Here is a 16,860-nt window from a genome sequence, read left to right on the forward strand (position 1 = left end):
ATTGCTTTTATTTGTTGCCTAAAAAATATTTAGGATTTCAATTTTGGTCCTGCTTGCACTTATTTGAAGCTCTTGATCCTACAGCTGGGCATGAAACTCTTCCAGGTATGCTAACAAGATGTTGGAAACCCTTAAACCAAGCAGTAGGCAAGAATGGGTTGTGCACATAGAAGACGGGTGGGTACCTACTGCCTCGGCACTTCATTACCATGAATGATTCCTTAGCCCATTCCTTACACGTGTTTAGAGGACTGAGGCCTTTAAACTGGGCACAGCTACACTGCTGTGCACCTAAATGTGCTATTTTCAAAGAAGCGTGCAGATCAGGATCTGGGTTTTTTCTCAGTAAACGTCTTGGTGCTGTTTTCTTTTCCTGGCTCAGGGTTCATACAGCTTTCCATGTCTGCTTTTGTTTGACGCTGTTGCTGCTGCTATCTGCTGTCGTGATACAACCTGTGGTTTTGTTCCTCTAAGCTGCTCCTCACCTGGCTCAGCAAGGCACCGTAGGCTGGAAAACATTTAAAATGCAGGCGATAAGTTATCTCTGTTTGTGTCGTTTGCTGGCTTGGTGTAACAAAGGTTCTTTCTGCCAGTACTCGGTGGGAACGAGTAGCCTTGCCAGAGAGGCAGGCGAAGTTTTACAGGTGTTGCTGGAGAGGAGGGCACAACTGCTACAGTGCAGGCACGTATATTGGGCTTGTTTTGTGCCTTGGGATTACGAACAGCCACGAGGCTGGGCCTGCATTAGTCGTGCTGCTGTTGCTTGGAGTTATTCGAGCACGTTGACATCTTTGGTGCTTCAGGGTTGCTGAAGGCTGTACTCAAAAGGCTGTAAGGTCCCTCTGCCCTGGGCGTGTGCTTAGGCAAGTACTCTCAGAGCTGAAGCAGCCGCCTCTGCCTCTCTCCGTGCAGTGAGGAATCTGGGCAGCTGGTCAACGCTGCTACTTCCCCTGGATCTAACATACCATAACCTAGTGATTCTTTTCTAGCTTTAGTTTCTAGGCTGTGACCAAGCAGACAAGATTTTTGCCGAAATCAAGCAATCTATCCATAGCAGTCTCAGCTTAGATTTGTAAGTTTTGCTAAGAAAAATAACTTTTGGGAAAACCAAGTACCTAACCAAAACTTACGGGGAGAACACGTACCTCATAGGAATAACTAATGAAGTATCTGTGCTTCAAGCAGGTTAGACTTGTACTTGAGCAACTAGAGTTATATATTAATCACTCATGAAAGTTAACAAAATTAAGGAAATTTTATTGGCAAAAATCAAGTTGAATGTGACCTATGTAATTCAAGAGAACTGAACTTCAGTTTAGTTTATCAAAATACTTCAGTTTTCCGGCTGGATCTGGAATTATCTGTGCAAGAAACAAAAAGGGAAGTGTTAGCCTAAAAACAAACCCATGCAAATGCAACAAATCGTGAAACCAGAACAGCACAATATTTCAAAAGATGATGCCAAGACCAACCCACAAGCAACACATGGAAGAGTAATTTATCATTTGACCTGATATTAGATTACTGTTCATCTTTAAAGACACCTAACAGCAGTAGCAGAAATATTTAATTAACTGGGGGAAGAAGAGAGTGCAGCCTCCCAAAGGAAGAGTTTTGGCAGATGAGAGCAAATACCTCTATGTCGCTTGCCCCCAGAACAAGGTATTTTAATAAACTAGTATCTCTAATCAAGTGCCTTAGAATTTACTTACAGTTCTTCCCTTGGCCACCACACTCTCATGGCTTCCTCTGGTTTGATCTAATTAAATCAAACACATTTACAAGGCATGGCTACATCTTTGAGAAAGTGATTCTGAACTACGCTGCTGTTTAAGTTATCTGCATCTTTTGCAAAGAGGAGAAAGAGAACTGCCTATGTATTATTTGGTAATCTGTGGTTATGGAGGGCAGAACTTCTCAGTGCCAGATTGTGTCTTTCTATGAGGTCAGCAAGCCCTCTTTCACCTTATGCTCTTAATATCCAGCTTTGTCCACTAAGACAATCTTCTGCTGGCTTTAAAGAGGTGACTCCAATCTTCCTGGAAAATTTTCATATCCAGTAAAGAAACGTTCCTGGTTTTATTATCAATTAAAATGCTCACTACTCTCCTTAGTTGGAGGCTGCTAGGACCTGCTTTTTGTTGAGACAGCCCTGAAACAACAATGCTCAGTCATCACCAGACAATTCAGAAGAAAGCCACATTCTCAAATGAATGACCATGATCTCATCTCAACTAGGCAGCTCAGACCTCTAGTAAAAGCTTCGTTATTCTGCTGAGGCTTGATCCAAGCGCAGAGAAGACAAATGAGTTCAACGGGTGTTTATCTGAACCTCAGCTCTTCTGCTTGTGTTCACTCATAGGCGAGTACTGAGAGAGGCAGAAGAGCTCCTGCACAGCAAAGCAGTGCTCTCTGCTGGAGCTGTGATAGTAGCACACTGTCTCTGTCAGACACGAAAGCAGCCTGTGAGCTTGCATCATTTTTCCTGGGGAGTGCCTAGGATCCACAGTGACTCCACAGAACCAACAATTTGTATGGTCAAATAACTGGAAGCAGGAGCTTCCGACTTCCACTCAAGCTTTAACCATAACGTTGTGAGTCAACTTACTTCGTCTTACTGAATGTTGCAAAGAGTTTGGACTTGATTTTAGTGGAAACGATAATTGTGTGTTTTCCAAGAATACATGCATTTAAGTATCAAAAGTGACTTACTGTTTCACTGCCAGGTTTCCAACCAGCAGGGCAAACTGGAAGAAAAAAAAAAAAAGATAGTTTATAAGAATAACACGCTTAAATTTTGCGCTCAGTAAAGTTATAGACACTTCCCCTTCTGAACTTGAAGTAAAACAGCACCAAGCGTCAGATTTAAGTATCTGCCACTAATAGATACACAGTTTTTGTTATACAAGGGATGGCGTCAGTACCAGTCCATGACTGATACCCCCTAGCACTTCTCTTAACTGAAAGCTGCCCATTTCTGGGTGGATGGCTGTACCTTGGTTTAATTCTTAGGCTGTTTTAGACAAAGCACTGGGAAAATAGCATCTAAAAACACCCATGCTGTCTGGACATGAAAGTTTCATGATAAAGTTCAGGTGACTACACAGAGACCTATCCACCTTTCTCAGTTCGGAGTTCCCAGAAGAAACTGAGCGATTTTATTTGAAGCCCTGTTAAGGAGCAAAGGGACTACAGCATGCAGTTCACACGCAATGTGACTAAATGCTCTGTGACCATCCGTGCAGTTGCAGTTTATTCAGAAGTCTCCTTGTGAGGCTTTAGCCCAATGGGTTCTGTAGTATTACACTGCTTTAAGGTGTGCTATCAGACAAAAAACATACAACAAATACAATTCAGGAACTGTGAAGAACTTTTTCTCCTGTTTTGTGCAAAGAATCCAGTAAAACCTCTAGGGAGGCTCTCAGCATTCATGCAGAAGCTACAAAGTTTTCATGAACAGGTGGAAAAAATGATATCCTGGACAACACACTGCACAGATCAAGATTCTCTAAGACAGCTTTGTATCTAAATAAGAGACTCAATTTCCTTACTCAAGTACACACATCCTAAGTATCAGCATTTAGCTGTTAAAATTCTGTACAGTCAAGCGTAACAATGATTTGTACCTTCAGATAAAGGTACTTCTAAATACCAAGTGAAACTGAGTTAAAATGGAGGTTAAGCTGCTGAATCTGTGTATTAATAGTTAAACAAATGTTCTAACTGATGTATTTGTTTAAATGTATTATTTCAAAAAATCTGAGAAGCTTATCCTATGCCTGAACTGTAGTGGGGGAATACAGCCAGCTGTACTTGAGACAGAGTAATGACAAGGCAGTGAAAGCTTCTTTGTCAGGGGAAAATGATCACGTAGTGCTTGTAAAGAACACGGGAATGGCAGTCTAACACAGCAACACCGTGTTTCTTGATGTGAAGCACCCTCAGTTATTTGTCACAGACCATCAACAAATGATACAGGACAAGGACTGCCTGCATCTCAGTTCTTTGAGGATGTCAGAACATACTGAAATATTTGGCCTGGTTCTTCAGGGCATGGTGTTTTAAGAGCTTTCTGCTTTTGACATGTAGCACACAATGCCTCTGTTCAGGCTGGGGAATGCTTTATGCTCTGAGTTCACATAGATGTGAAGCAAAATGAAAATTACTACACTAGAAACAGCCTATGAGGGAACAAGGACCACACAATCTCATCGCAGGACAACCAAACCACTTCATTCAGTTCGTAAAGCTAGTCTCTAATGCTCCTGAGTAACCTTCCAAAAGCTACAAAGACAGCTTTCAGGGTAAGTAAAAGTATCTTCAACTTGAAAGAATTTAAAAGAGCACCTTCTCCATGTTTGTCTGTGTACTGGAATGCCTGTACCAAACGGAGAGTTTCATCCACTGATCTCCCAACGGGCAGGTCGTTCATGGTGATCTGTCGAAGGATTCTCTTATCATCAATTATGAAAAGGCCTCTGTTGAAAAAACAAATATTTTTTTTTTGTAGGAAACATAACTAATTACATTGTTTTATCAAACACTTTATGTCTGCTGGATGGGAAGAATTTGATCCCTGCAAGTCCTATACAATACCCACCTCCTTAGAATACTACTGACCCACTGTTCTCTACCTGGGCTATTAGAGGAGCTGAGGGCAAATTAAAAACAAACAGGTACTTTCATGCAGAATGTAAAACTAAACTTTGGCAGGCTCTGCCAGGGGATGTTGCAGATGCTATGGTGTCAGGCAGTTCCCAAAAGGAATTGATCAAGTTTACAAAAGATACAATTTTTAGAGCTGTTAGTTACCAGCAGTCTTGGCTCCAGTCTTGACTTGGGAAGTCCTTGAATAACAGCAATTCTGGGGAATTCTCGCTGCATGCTTGCCTTGCCCTTGCATCTGCTGATGCCTGTTGTTACATTGGGTTATCAAATATGCCCCCTGTTTTGATTCATTACAGCTTTTTTTTTTTTTTTTTTTGGTGTTCTTGAGTACTTATTTTGTTTCTGGGCAAGAATTCTCAAGTCAAAACCGCTCTTGCTTTGCGACAGTACCACATTCTGGTGCTGCATAGCTCGTCAACAAAGAAGTATGCCTGCATCTGTGGGGGGTTACTATGACCCCAATCAGACTGCTGAGTCCTCCTATTTTTCAAGAATTAAAGGAAGACTTCATATGAAAGTTCCTTAACACAAATTACTTTCTTTGTATGAGGATATAGATAACCGGCATGATGTTTTATTGTGACATTTAGACTGTGTAAATGGGAAGGTAAGCTCTTTTGTATGTATATGCTGCAAGTTAGTGGTAGGCTTGCCAATATACCATAAAGAGGAGCTTGAAGTGCTCACAGTGCAAGATCACGGGATGTGCTATTGCACACACCCACAAAAAATACTTTGATATTAATATATATCGCTCAATGGAGAGCATTAAAGAGAAATTCCAAAAGCATCTTTAGATATGAAACAGTAAGTGCTACCCCAAAGCAACACGAACTGTAACCAAGTGAAATACCTAAGGGTATGCCCTTGGTCTTCCAGATATACACCATAATCCTTTGAAATTTGGTGCGTCAAATCCGAAAGAAGGGGAATCTTCATAGGTCCAAGTCCTCCTTGTTTTCTTGGAGTATTAATCCTTTGAAAGAAATGAGATACAGATGTATTCTTCATAAAGATTTATATTCTCTACACTAAATTAAGTAAAAAACAGAACAGTACAGACAGAAGGATTTTGTGCAAGTAACAATTCTCTTTTTTGCTCTGCACACAAGGAAGATGAACGCTATCTATGGTTCAGTAGATCTTCTGCAGTATTTGGCCTTATCTACTAATAAAGACCTCTTTCTACTCAACCGTATTTGCTTTATACCAGTATAGTCCAACATACTAATGGATTGGGAGAATGCAACTCACTTTTACAGAGACTGGAATCCTTATCTCTTTTTTTGTATTTGACGTATTTTGGAGTGGAACATGACATATTTCGAGCAATGCATATTAAACAGGCTTCAAAGATAGAGGTACTTCTCACACACTAGAGTTAACAGAGGACACAGTTCCTCAGCTCAGATGAACCCATGAATAATTTTTAGTAAAAGACAAGCGTAAGATACATACCATGCTAAGTGAGTGAACTTTGAGTCCACAGAACATGCTACTACTTCGGTATTTATTGCTCTGAATTCTTCAATTCTGTCACTGAAGGCGATTATCTCAGTAGGACATACAAATGTACTAGATAATTTAAAAGAAAATACAGTCAAAATTTCATGATCATCTAGTAGGTTCTCAGCTTAACTAATAAGTTGCTTTTTCAAAGCAGTTAATTTTTTTTAAGTAAAAAAAAAAAAAAAGAGCAGTGTATTTATCAGAAATATTTCAGCCTTTACTTATCTTTTTAATGCTTCTTCAATTATTTACCAAAATGCTGCCTGACAAGTTTTCCAGTCTGATTCTAGCTTTGATACAGTGTATTACTGAATATTAGAAACCTACAGTCAGTCAGTTTGCAATCTGGATAATAAGTGTTCTTATAGTTACTTTCATTTAGACTTCATGAATATTAAGGGGCTGAATTTAAGCACAACATGCCAAGTTTTTCAGAGGAATATATTGGTAACTTCTTGTTACAGCATACATCTGCAGATATTGTCTATTTTGATTTGAAATTTTTCCACTATAGAAGAAATAAAGTGGTAAAAAATCACAATTTCTAGGGCTTTGAAACTAAGGGCCAGGAGGCAAGTTACTCCTCTATATAAAAGCAAGCTAGTTATGCATCTTTGTCACTATACTGCTTCCTTTTTTCATTTTGTGGGAAAGAACGGGATTGTTTCGCAGAAAGTAGAAATGTTTTCACTCAGCCAGTGGACTTACTGCATTCCAAATAAAGGGGAGTAATGTTAAATGTTCTTAGGATGTTATGGGATGAACTTAAAGGGAAAACACTATCTCTTAACATCCTAGATGTAATCCGGAAAATCCCGATGGGATGCTCTCCTTTGTTTGCAGCAGCGACTTACAGCACAGTATGAAACATAGAGGTTGCTTACTGGGTACTACAGACTGCAGTTTTTGTTTTTTTTTATATGGAGACACAAAGCAGTGGACACACTAGTATGACAAATATCGTGTTGTAATTCTACCAATGCACAATGAAAATACAAATGCAAATAATGCATTTTCTTCTATCACTCCCTTTTTCTTTTCCAAATCCTTTCCAAACAGAAAAGACCCCCCCCAAAAAAAAAGATAAAAAGGGATGAATTATCGGTCTGCTGTAGGTGCACTTGATTTGTCCACTCAGGTCATACTTACAAGTCAAGAGGATAGAAGAAGAACACAAGATATTTTCCTTCATAATCGGTTAATTTCAGCTCTTTAAACTCTCCATTAATGACTGCTGTTCCTTCCCAGTAAGGTGCTGGCTTGGAGACTGGAATACAAAGAACATTGAAATTACAGTCAGAGTACAAAGCACATGTTCAAACAAAGCTGCTTATTAGCCAGCTCATGCACAAGGACGACTGTTCTTTCCTTTGCTTGAATAACAACCTACCACACACAATTACAGAAACAAACTTTAGAAAGTTCAAAGCTGACAGAGGTTACAGAATGATGAAGACCTGTACATTTAAGTATGCAGGGAAAGCAATTAATTGGACTTACTTGTGCTATATATGAGCCTTCTGAACCACTCACACAATTGCATAACCAAGGCCACACAAACATTATCTCTGCATATTTAACAAACCACATGTTCACTAGCAGCTCATGACAGAACATCTGTCAGACTGAAGGAGAAACTCTTTTAGATTTCAGGAAACTACATTATTTTTGTCTGAATAACTGCTATGAAACAGAAGCGTAAGATGGTCTAAATTCATATTGTTACTCTTTAGAGCAATACTCTTTAGCCATGAAAAACTACTTGCAATTCAAGTTCACATGAAAATACACGCTACAACATGTTTAGAAGCAAATGCCTGAAAATGCAGTATATGTTAAATTACAACTCCTAAGCAAATTGTGTCTTGAAGATGGCTGTATTAAAAGAAATCAAATTAAAACCGATGAAAGGTATTTACTATTCTTACTGAAAGGGATTAACCTTGAATTTTAAAATATTAGAAATTATTCTGATAGGTACTATTTTCAATGTGAATTCTGAGACAAATGTAGGGTACGCTGGAGATATAAGGTCCAACCCAACTGATCTGAGTATACTTGTGATGTCAAGGACCTTGACATGCAGCCCCAGGAAACTATTTTGCTGTTGAGAAAAATATACGGAATCTTAATTACTATCTAGATGATAACTACATTGTTAGTCGTTTTTTCTCAGGCAACCCACAGCTGCAAAATATAGTTAGAGGGTATATACAATAAAGATCACAAAAAAAAAAATACCCCAAAACATCAGACACAGCCATGCCTGTAAGTGGTAACAGTCTTTGTAGGTTTCACTTTGTATAACCTACAAGGGATACAGTAATGCAAGTACAGAAAATCAGTAGCCATGACTGATACTTTCAGTTTACTTTGAATTTTTTTTTTTAAAGAAACGTTCTTCCTCTTGACTCTTCTGTAGAATTCTTTCTATCATATACCAAGCTGAGGACTTCACTCCAATGCGTTTTTATTGAGTCTTTGTAGGTAAGGGACAATTTTCAAGTGAAAGCTGGTATTGATATCTGAGTTATTTAGAGCTTTTCAGAAGTGTTTCAAGTATGTCGTTCTTTAAAAAAAAAAAACAGCCACCCCAATCATATCACGTTGTAGGATATGACTGAAGGTCAGCTAACCTTCAGATATGGAAGAAGGCAGCAGGGAAACTAAACTTGCTGTATTTTGAGATTTTTTTAAAATTAAATACTTTTTTTTTCTTTAAAAATAGTTGTCGGGGATACTGTAATAACTTGTATTACACAGGGAGGAAAAAAAAAACAAACAATGTTGGTTACACGGATCTTGACTGCTTTTTCTCATTGCATCTCTCAGCAAACATTTAAAATGGAAGTTATGTCCCGGCTTGGTGCAGGGAAAGGCCTTAAAACCTTACAGCTGTTGGGCATCTCTCCCCTCCCTGCTCCACACAACTGGGCTCTCCAAGGGCAGAGGTGTCCCTGCACACTATTACCCTGCACCTCCAGCAAAGCTGCTTGCACCTGCACCTGCCGCAGAGCAATTAACCCGTGTAGGCACAGAAGCGATGAACCAACCCCAGCGATGGCCGTGAGCTGTCCTGCTGTCTAATTAGCAGCAATTTTGCTGCTGTGGGGAGGTGTAACCCGCCTGCCCTCTGCCTGTGTGCCCTCACGGCGCTGCCATGTGCAGGCGGTGCAGCACAGCGTCTCCCTGAGGCACGGCGTGCCTGAGGTGACCTTTCGCTACTTCGCCTCGCTTCATAACACCCCTCCCTTAACCCGCCGACCCTTCTGTGAAGGCAGGCCTCGGGGACGACCCGTTAAACGCCACATCAGCCCTCCCCGTGCCACGACAGAGCCGCGGGGCGGGACACAAAATGCTCCCGGCGGGACCCCGGGCTCGGGGCGCCCCGCCCCGGGCGCTCCGCCTGACGTGGCGGCCCCGCCGCCCCCCACAGCCGCTATCGGCTCCGTGCACCCCCCTTTTCCTCCTCCTCCTCCATCTCCTCCTCCTCCTCCTCCCGCCGGCCCCGCACCTACTCTTGGCCTGGCTGAGGTGCAGCGAGTGGTCGGTGACGGGCAGGCGCGCCGCCTCCCCGGGGTAGACCTGTCCGCCGGCGTAGTAGTGGCACTGCTCGTCCCCGCGCTGCCGAGCCGCCCGCGGGTCCTCCGCCTCCGCGGCCGCGCCGCGCACCGCCAGCACCGCCAGCACGGCCACCAGCAGGGCGCTGCCCCCTGTCCCCGTCCCCGTCCTCGTCTTCGTCCTCGTCCCCGTCCCGCTGCCCGCCCGCAGCCCCCGCCGCCCGGCCTCCATGGCCCGCCGAGCCGCTGCACGTCCCCGCCGAGGGGCGGCGGCGGGGAGGAGCCTGGCCCCCGGCCTCGCCTCACGGCGGCTGCGCCGGCATCATGGGGGGAAGGGGTCGGTGCTGTGCCTCTCCTGAGGGAAAGAATAAAGGAAAATGCGAAAAAAGAGTGTGTGTGTAGTCCCGTGCGTGATTGCAGGGGGGGGGGGGGGGGGGGCTGCAGCAAGCTTTCTCCCATCTCTTATCTCGTATCTGCGGCAGTGTGGGTTCTGTGGGCATTTCGTCATATGTGGTTATATCCATCCATCTACGCTGACCCGAGCTTTTGTTTTCTACCCTATCAGATGAACTAAACGCATGCGAACATACGGTGTTAGGTCAAGGATCTCGAACAGCTGCCATATAGGCATCAATTTGTGAACGAGCCCCATGTCACGCAGGTGCCGGCTGCATGAAGAACGTGGTTAAACACAACCGAGGCTTGCAACGTGCCTCTTAAGGCCAGTTTGTTTGCCTCATGGGACACCATTTTGCTCAGCGCCGAGTAAAATGCGGTTCATATATCAGAGTAGCTGCATATGTCACATGTAAGCATACCTCGAGGGTAATTCAGCAGGGAGCAAAAAAATTGAGGACCATAAGTAAACTGTGACAAGCTGTAGGAAAGGTTTTGCAGCACAGCATCTGGCTGAACAGGGCTTTGCCAGGTACATCTATTTGAGACGGTTCAGGTCTGAGAGTTAAATTGTAACCAGTGTCCATGAAAGTGAAGATGAGAGAAGCTGAAGGCATGCCTCATCCAAAGTGGGGGCGCCATCAATCTTTTGCACTTGGAGCTCAGTGGATGCCATCCTCTGGAGAAACCGGTAGTTCAGGCTTTGACAGAGGAACATCTACATCACCTCCTATCTCTGCAGGAGATCTGTGTTAGATGTACTTTCAGGATGGTGCAGTACCTGTGCCAGAATGGGCAGTACCATTTTTTGCTTTTAAAAACGATACAGAACATATCGGGATGTAACTTTCTGGGACATTAAAGTGTAGAGCTAAAACAACTGAGGAATGTTTTCAAAGAATACAGGCCTCTGTAAAGGAAGGAATTAGCAATGCACCTGTCATAACATATTTTGTCTTGAACACATCTTACTATTTTTCTGGCTTTACTACAACAGAAACCACACTTTGAAAAGATAGTTCATGAAAATAATTTAAAGGAAGTGGGAGAAACATGACTCTACAGGCATGCTTGGACTTCTTGACGTGTGATCTTAGTGTTCCCTTCTCCCAAACTTCATACTCCTTTCCAGGAGTTTGTTTTCTTTCCACATCTTAGCATGTTTGCCTTTCAGTTCCATTCTTTGTTCTACAGGTTAGGGATCGTGCAAATAAAATGACATTCACACTGATGTTGTCACAGGAATAATCATACATATTTGCCCAGCTCCAGAGACTGAAGGTTACCAACGATGAGCCAAAGAAGCTTCTGGAACAGCCTTCTGACAGGTATGGAAGCAAAATACCTACACAGCTATAGGGCTTGATTGGTATGCGTGAGCAAATTATAAGAAGTTGTATTAAATGTCTACCTGCAGGGGAACTGGAATTGATGGCACATAAAGTCCTCTTGTCTTGTTTTTTCACAGTGAGTTGATAGTGGCCAGTCTCTGATTATACTTTCAAATATGTTGGAAGCAGGATAAAGTCTGATCTTCAGTTAAATGCTGCCATTTAAGTTTGTCTTTCCTCCTCTATCAGGGACAAGTCATTAAAGGGAAGATGGGCAAAACTCATTGGCTTGTGCAAAGTGTTATGCGCTCTGGGCCTGGTGGATAAAAGTGCTTGAAGAGTCCTTGTACTCCCACTGATTTCGGGTTCAGGTGACCTTATGGTTAAAGTTGCTAAAATGTGGTGAGAGAGTACTGCCTTACATGATCCATCTCTACTTCTACTGAATTTAAAACCAAACTTTCCTAAATCTCACTGCTTGTAAGGAAAGTGACAGTCATGGCCTTCATGCGTGCACAGAGAAAATTATTGTGGTTGTCCCACTCTTCTCTTTTTTTCTGGTGTTTTGAGCCATAAGAAAGAGTAATGATTTGAAGAGTAGTCATACTGTAAAGTTGAAAAAAAAAAGAAGAGAGGTTGAGAGGTATGCATTTCTCATAATGTTAACATCCTGCAGATCTTCTAAAATACGAATAAATGAAGGAGAAAACCAATAAAATCAATGCAGCAACATAGAAAAGAATCAGGCCACTTTTGAGGGAAGGAAGTGCTGAAGGACAATGGGTTTTATCTGCAGAATATAATGTTAAATAGCACTAATTTGAAGTTCATATGTGATTATGTGTGTGTAGGCATTAAAAAGAATTCAAAAGAGCAGCAAGAAAGACTTTCTGGCTACTGCTGCACTATCAAGATTTCTGGACATAATTAAAAATGAAAAATGTTGTAGATGGAATCCACAATGAAATGCAAATATATATCAATCTTCAGTGTGCAAATGGAGAACACAAGCACCATTCTTTTTCCAGTGGTGAAATACTTAAACCAAAGACTGATTTTTGTGCTTAAATTCATGGAATTAAGTTATGCTGTTAATATGAAGTAAGAGAAATACCCGGCTACATTCATCACTGTGCTGAACATCATCCATTTGTACAGCTCTTCTGAAGTTGGTAGGGTTTACCATGTCCAGAGTGAAAACCTATAAATCCTTCCTTTCCTTAGCTGCATTAAAGGCTGTGTTATTGCAAGCCATGCCATATTCAACCCCTCAGGTATGATTCAGTTTGGGCAAGTGCCTGTTTGTGGCAGGGTGTCGTTGCCACCATGGCATTTAAGTTACAGAAACAGGGAGTGATTTAGGATACTGACATAGCTTAGAAATGGTTATACAGGTTCTGTCTGTACATTTAAATGACCTAATATAAGAATATCTTGGAAAAATTAGCATAGCATGCTGTAGCAAGATGCCTGTCACCATTTCCTGGAACAGATGCCGCAGATGTTCAGTATTGTGCTGGTGAAACTCACAGCTGGTTTTATTCTCCTCATGGTTTATCCTCCTCAAGGATATTTTAACAAATATATTGTATTGCTTGTCATGGATGACAGAAACTCTATAGCATAGAAGACTTTGTTGGAGAAAGGATGGTGGAAAACATCTGTGCTGTAAGTGTTACTGGATCAGAATGACCACAATTAATACTACCAATTAGAGAAGCCTTTTCCTTGTTGGCTCTTGTTAAGGCTAGAGTAGTGGGGCTAGCTGTGTGTCTGCTGACTGCTGAGTGTCCCTGAGGATCCTGTCAGGCTGGTGGTGGTGTTTGTCTCTACGGGAGGTTCATTCTGACTTCCAGCTGAAGCTAATACTGTCACTGCTGAAGCAATATGCTGGTTAAATATGAACTGAAGCTTCGTGAAGTCCACCATTAGGTAGTGTAGAGGTGTAACAGGTATACTCACTCCTGCAGCTTACCTTTGGGGCATATGCCAGTGTTTGGGGATGAAGTGATATTTTTCCTCTGCAAACACACCACCCACTGGAAAGTTGCGTTTAACTTCTTTCCCTTTCTCCTCCTTGTGAGTGGACTGAGGCCAGCTCTGTTTCCTCACGGTATCAATGTCAGACACCCTGCGGGGTTCCTGTGATAGTAACAGGACTGAACATGTCATTAATGTGTTTGACTGAGCATGACAAAACAGAGCGCTCAACTTGATGCTTCTAGTCATGGTGAGATGTGGGAATACAGTTGCTAAAGCACCATCCGGTCAAACCTTTCTTTTGCCTGTGTAAGTGATGACAGAATCTACAGAGTGTTGAAAACAAACAAGTTCTGCAAAGCTGTCTCCTTGACCTAATAAATAATGCCATCCCTGCAGGGCCCTATCAGTTCTCCTTTGGCTGTCACCTGGAGGTGGGTAAATGTGTTTACTTTGTATTTCTATTCTCACTGCATTAAAAAACAATTATTAAAAGAAAGTGCTCAAAATTTCTCTGATCATTACTGTAATTTTTGGACAGTTGTACCAACCAGTGAGGACAGAGAAAAACAGCACTGAACAGGATCTGCTAGGCGTATGCCATCCTCTAAAAGTTGTTGTTCTGCCCAGGAGAGTTGAGGTACCACACCTGAACAGAAATGCTGAACATCAAGACCTGCCCCAAGCCATCACAGCTGGCAGCCTGTGAGCAAAACCAGCCCAACTAACTTTGTGCAGTGCTGCTGACCAGGGAGCCCTTGACCCACAGAGTGATAACCCCGGCTGTGTCAAGTTCAGTGATCCCTGCCAGCGTTGTTCGTATTGGTTTGTAGGGATTTTCCCTTGGGGTCCTGACTTTGGTACTGCCTCCTGAGGTCTGCACTTAGGTTAGCTCATTCTTGCCCAAGCCCCTAGCTCAGTCTGCCTCCGGAAAAATGGGGAAAATTTGGCTCCTCAGTTCAGACAAGAAGACAAGAAGTGTTCCCGCCCTCACAGGGGCTTGCCAAAGCAGCCTCACAGATGGAAAGACACCCTGTAGAAACCCAAATCCAGCTCCTCTCAGACCAGAACAGAGACAGAGGTCACTGATGGTTGTTCACACTTGTCTATGGCTCTTGTGTGGGTGGTCACTAAAGCTGTGTTTAACATTATGGGTGTACTGCGTACTTCTCATTTGGGCTAAGTGGAGGAAAATGAAATGGTTGAAAAGGTAGACCCTGCTGCCCAAGGCGTGGAGCACATCAAGGCATTCCAGAGAAGAGGAGGCGTCATTTCCACGATACAGGGATAATGAACGGTCTTTAAGAATTCCCACCTCCTCTTCTTACTCCTTCCTGCTTCCTTCTCTTCTCTCTCCTTGGTTGCAAAGCTAAACCTTTTCATATTATAAACCTAGCACCATTCAATGTCTAGGGTTTCTTTCTCTTTTCTTTGGACACGTGAAAGAGTAAAATCGCTTTTCACCAGATATATTCACTCACCTTAGTGTGTTGGTCGCTTTTACATTGCCCACTAGGTGGCAGTAAGATGTTGTTATACCGATTAAAACAACTGAAGTGCGTTCTGCGAGTGCCCATCATGTTCTAAAACCTGGGGATCTGGTACCAGAAGCTTTTGTTTTGTTTTGGTTTTTAAATTATGAAACCCACAAGTGTAGGAAATGCAAGATGAAAAGATATATTCAATACTTAACAGCTACCCCAATTTCTGTGAACAATAAAGGTAATCAACCTTGTATAATTTTTCAGTGGGAAGTTTTCTCTAATATGTCTCTTAAGAGGAAAGAAATTGGAAGACTAAAGTAGTCTTTAAAGATTTTAAAGACTTTAAAGGAGGATGAAGTGAGACAAAAACTAGCCATAAGACTCTTGGTGAAAGAGGTGGAAACAAGTTACAGAAGATAACTTTTAACCCAGTCACTATGCAGTACTGAAATTGATTTTTGTTTCTACTTCCTTTTTGCTAGCTACATACATTTTTTTTTTTTTCTGAGAGTTTAAGCAGAAGTCCAGAAAAGTATAATCTCTACTTTAACTAAGCCGAACATATTGAACCTTCATTCTTTTTTGCTGTTTCAGAAATCTCTTTGCTCCATTTAGAATTACTATAACTAAATTAAGACATTACCATTTTTTTATGGCAATATCCTCATCTGTTACAATTCAATTCTGCATATATTTCAGAGGTTCAACTCTTTGAACATGTCAGCTTGGTGTAGTGCAAGGACCTAGACATTTTCTTGCAAAGCAAAATTTTGTAGTTGGAAATGAAATAGACATAATATACTATAGGTATCACTCTTGAATCTCTTTCCATTACCTCATGTATTTTTCACAGTTTAATTTAGCATTTAAGCTGTATTGGTGGTGAACTGTACATGGATTTAAGTCAACACAAACCTCACCACTTCGTGAGCCAAAGCTCCTTCTCTGCTTTGGGCTATCAGCTTCACACGGGACCTTGAGAAGCCATGGCTCTGGGCAAGAGCCCATATTTGATCTACCACATCTAAACTTTAAAGAGTGCTGTTGTTTTCCCATAATTTAGGGGAAAAGAAAAAAACAAACAAACATAACAGCAAAACCCATGATGAATTACCATCTAAAAGCTTTGTGTATTATTGTTCGCTTACTTTTTCTTCTGAAGAACATTATTCATAAAAATTTAGACAAGTTTGCAGGTTTATGAACTCTTTAACTAAAAGCATAGGGATTTCAAGATAATAGATGTGTTCAAGATGCTACGCTTAAAATATACTGCTTGTGTGCAATGCATTTGTATGCTTATACCCTACGATCTTACTCACCACTACAGAATCAAAAAATGGAGGAAAACATTTAGAAGAGACTAAAATTTCTGTGGTCGTGTGCAGCTGATTTGTTTGTATCTGCTGCTCTCTTCTTTAAAGGGTATGGTAAAGCATGGTGTGCAACATAACTACTGAAATTAAAAGGGTAAAAGCCAAAATACCGTGACCACTTTCTTCTGTATGGAACCTAGAGTGTTAAAGTGGTAAAAAAGTGGATTTGGTCATGCTGTAATATGAAAATAAAATCGCATCTCTGCTTCCAGCTGTTAAGCATGCACACAGTTCTTGTTGATGCATAGGGGTGCTCCCCATGCTTTCAGGAACAGCAAAACCACCCCAAAACGGGTACGGGTACGGGCAGGGCAGGGTGACTGCGGAGCTGCAGCCCTCTTGTCAGAATTCATCTCATCTGTGCTGTTCACCATGTGGGAGGCAGCGTTAAACACACCCTGTTTTAAAAAAAAAAAAAGATTTTAAAACTGCAAAACCTTCAAAGATCTTTAAGATGGCTGGCATTGGTAAGAGAAATAAAAAGCAGTGTTGACCTGCTGCACTGCTAGCTGTTAAATGGAATTTCTCCTCAGGCGTATGCTTTGAAATGCTTATT

At 41.8% G+C, this 16,860-nt stretch overlaps 1 protein-coding gene across 1 annotated transcript; it reads right to left on the bottom strand.

Moving 5' to 3' along the window:
* Window positions 1-1,232: 1,232 nt before the first annotated feature.
* On the bottom strand, window positions 1,233-9,969 carry PRDX4 (peroxiredoxin 4). The gene is made up of 7 exons (XM_032198096.1): window positions 9,696-9,969; window positions 7,327-7,444; window positions 6,127-6,243; window positions 5,522-5,644; window positions 4,348-4,478; window positions 2,713-2,747; window positions 1,233-1,361 (listed from the first exon to the last, which is right to left on the bottom strand). The coding sequence occupies exons 1-7, from the start codon at window positions 9,967-9,969 to the stop codon at window positions 1,311-1,313; spliced, it is 849 nt and encodes a 282-aa protein (XP_032053987.1). The 3' UTR covers window positions 1,233-1,310.
* Between the last annotated feature and the right edge of the window lie 6,891 nt (window positions 9,970-16,860).

Source organism: Aythya fuligula, chromosome 1 (genome assembly GCF_009819795.1).
Source record: "Aythya fuligula isolate bAytFul2 chromosome 1, bAytFul2.pri, whole genome shotgun sequence".
Classification (NCBI taxonomy): Eukaryota; Metazoa; Chordata; class Aves; order Anseriformes; family Anatidae; genus Aythya; species Aythya fuligula.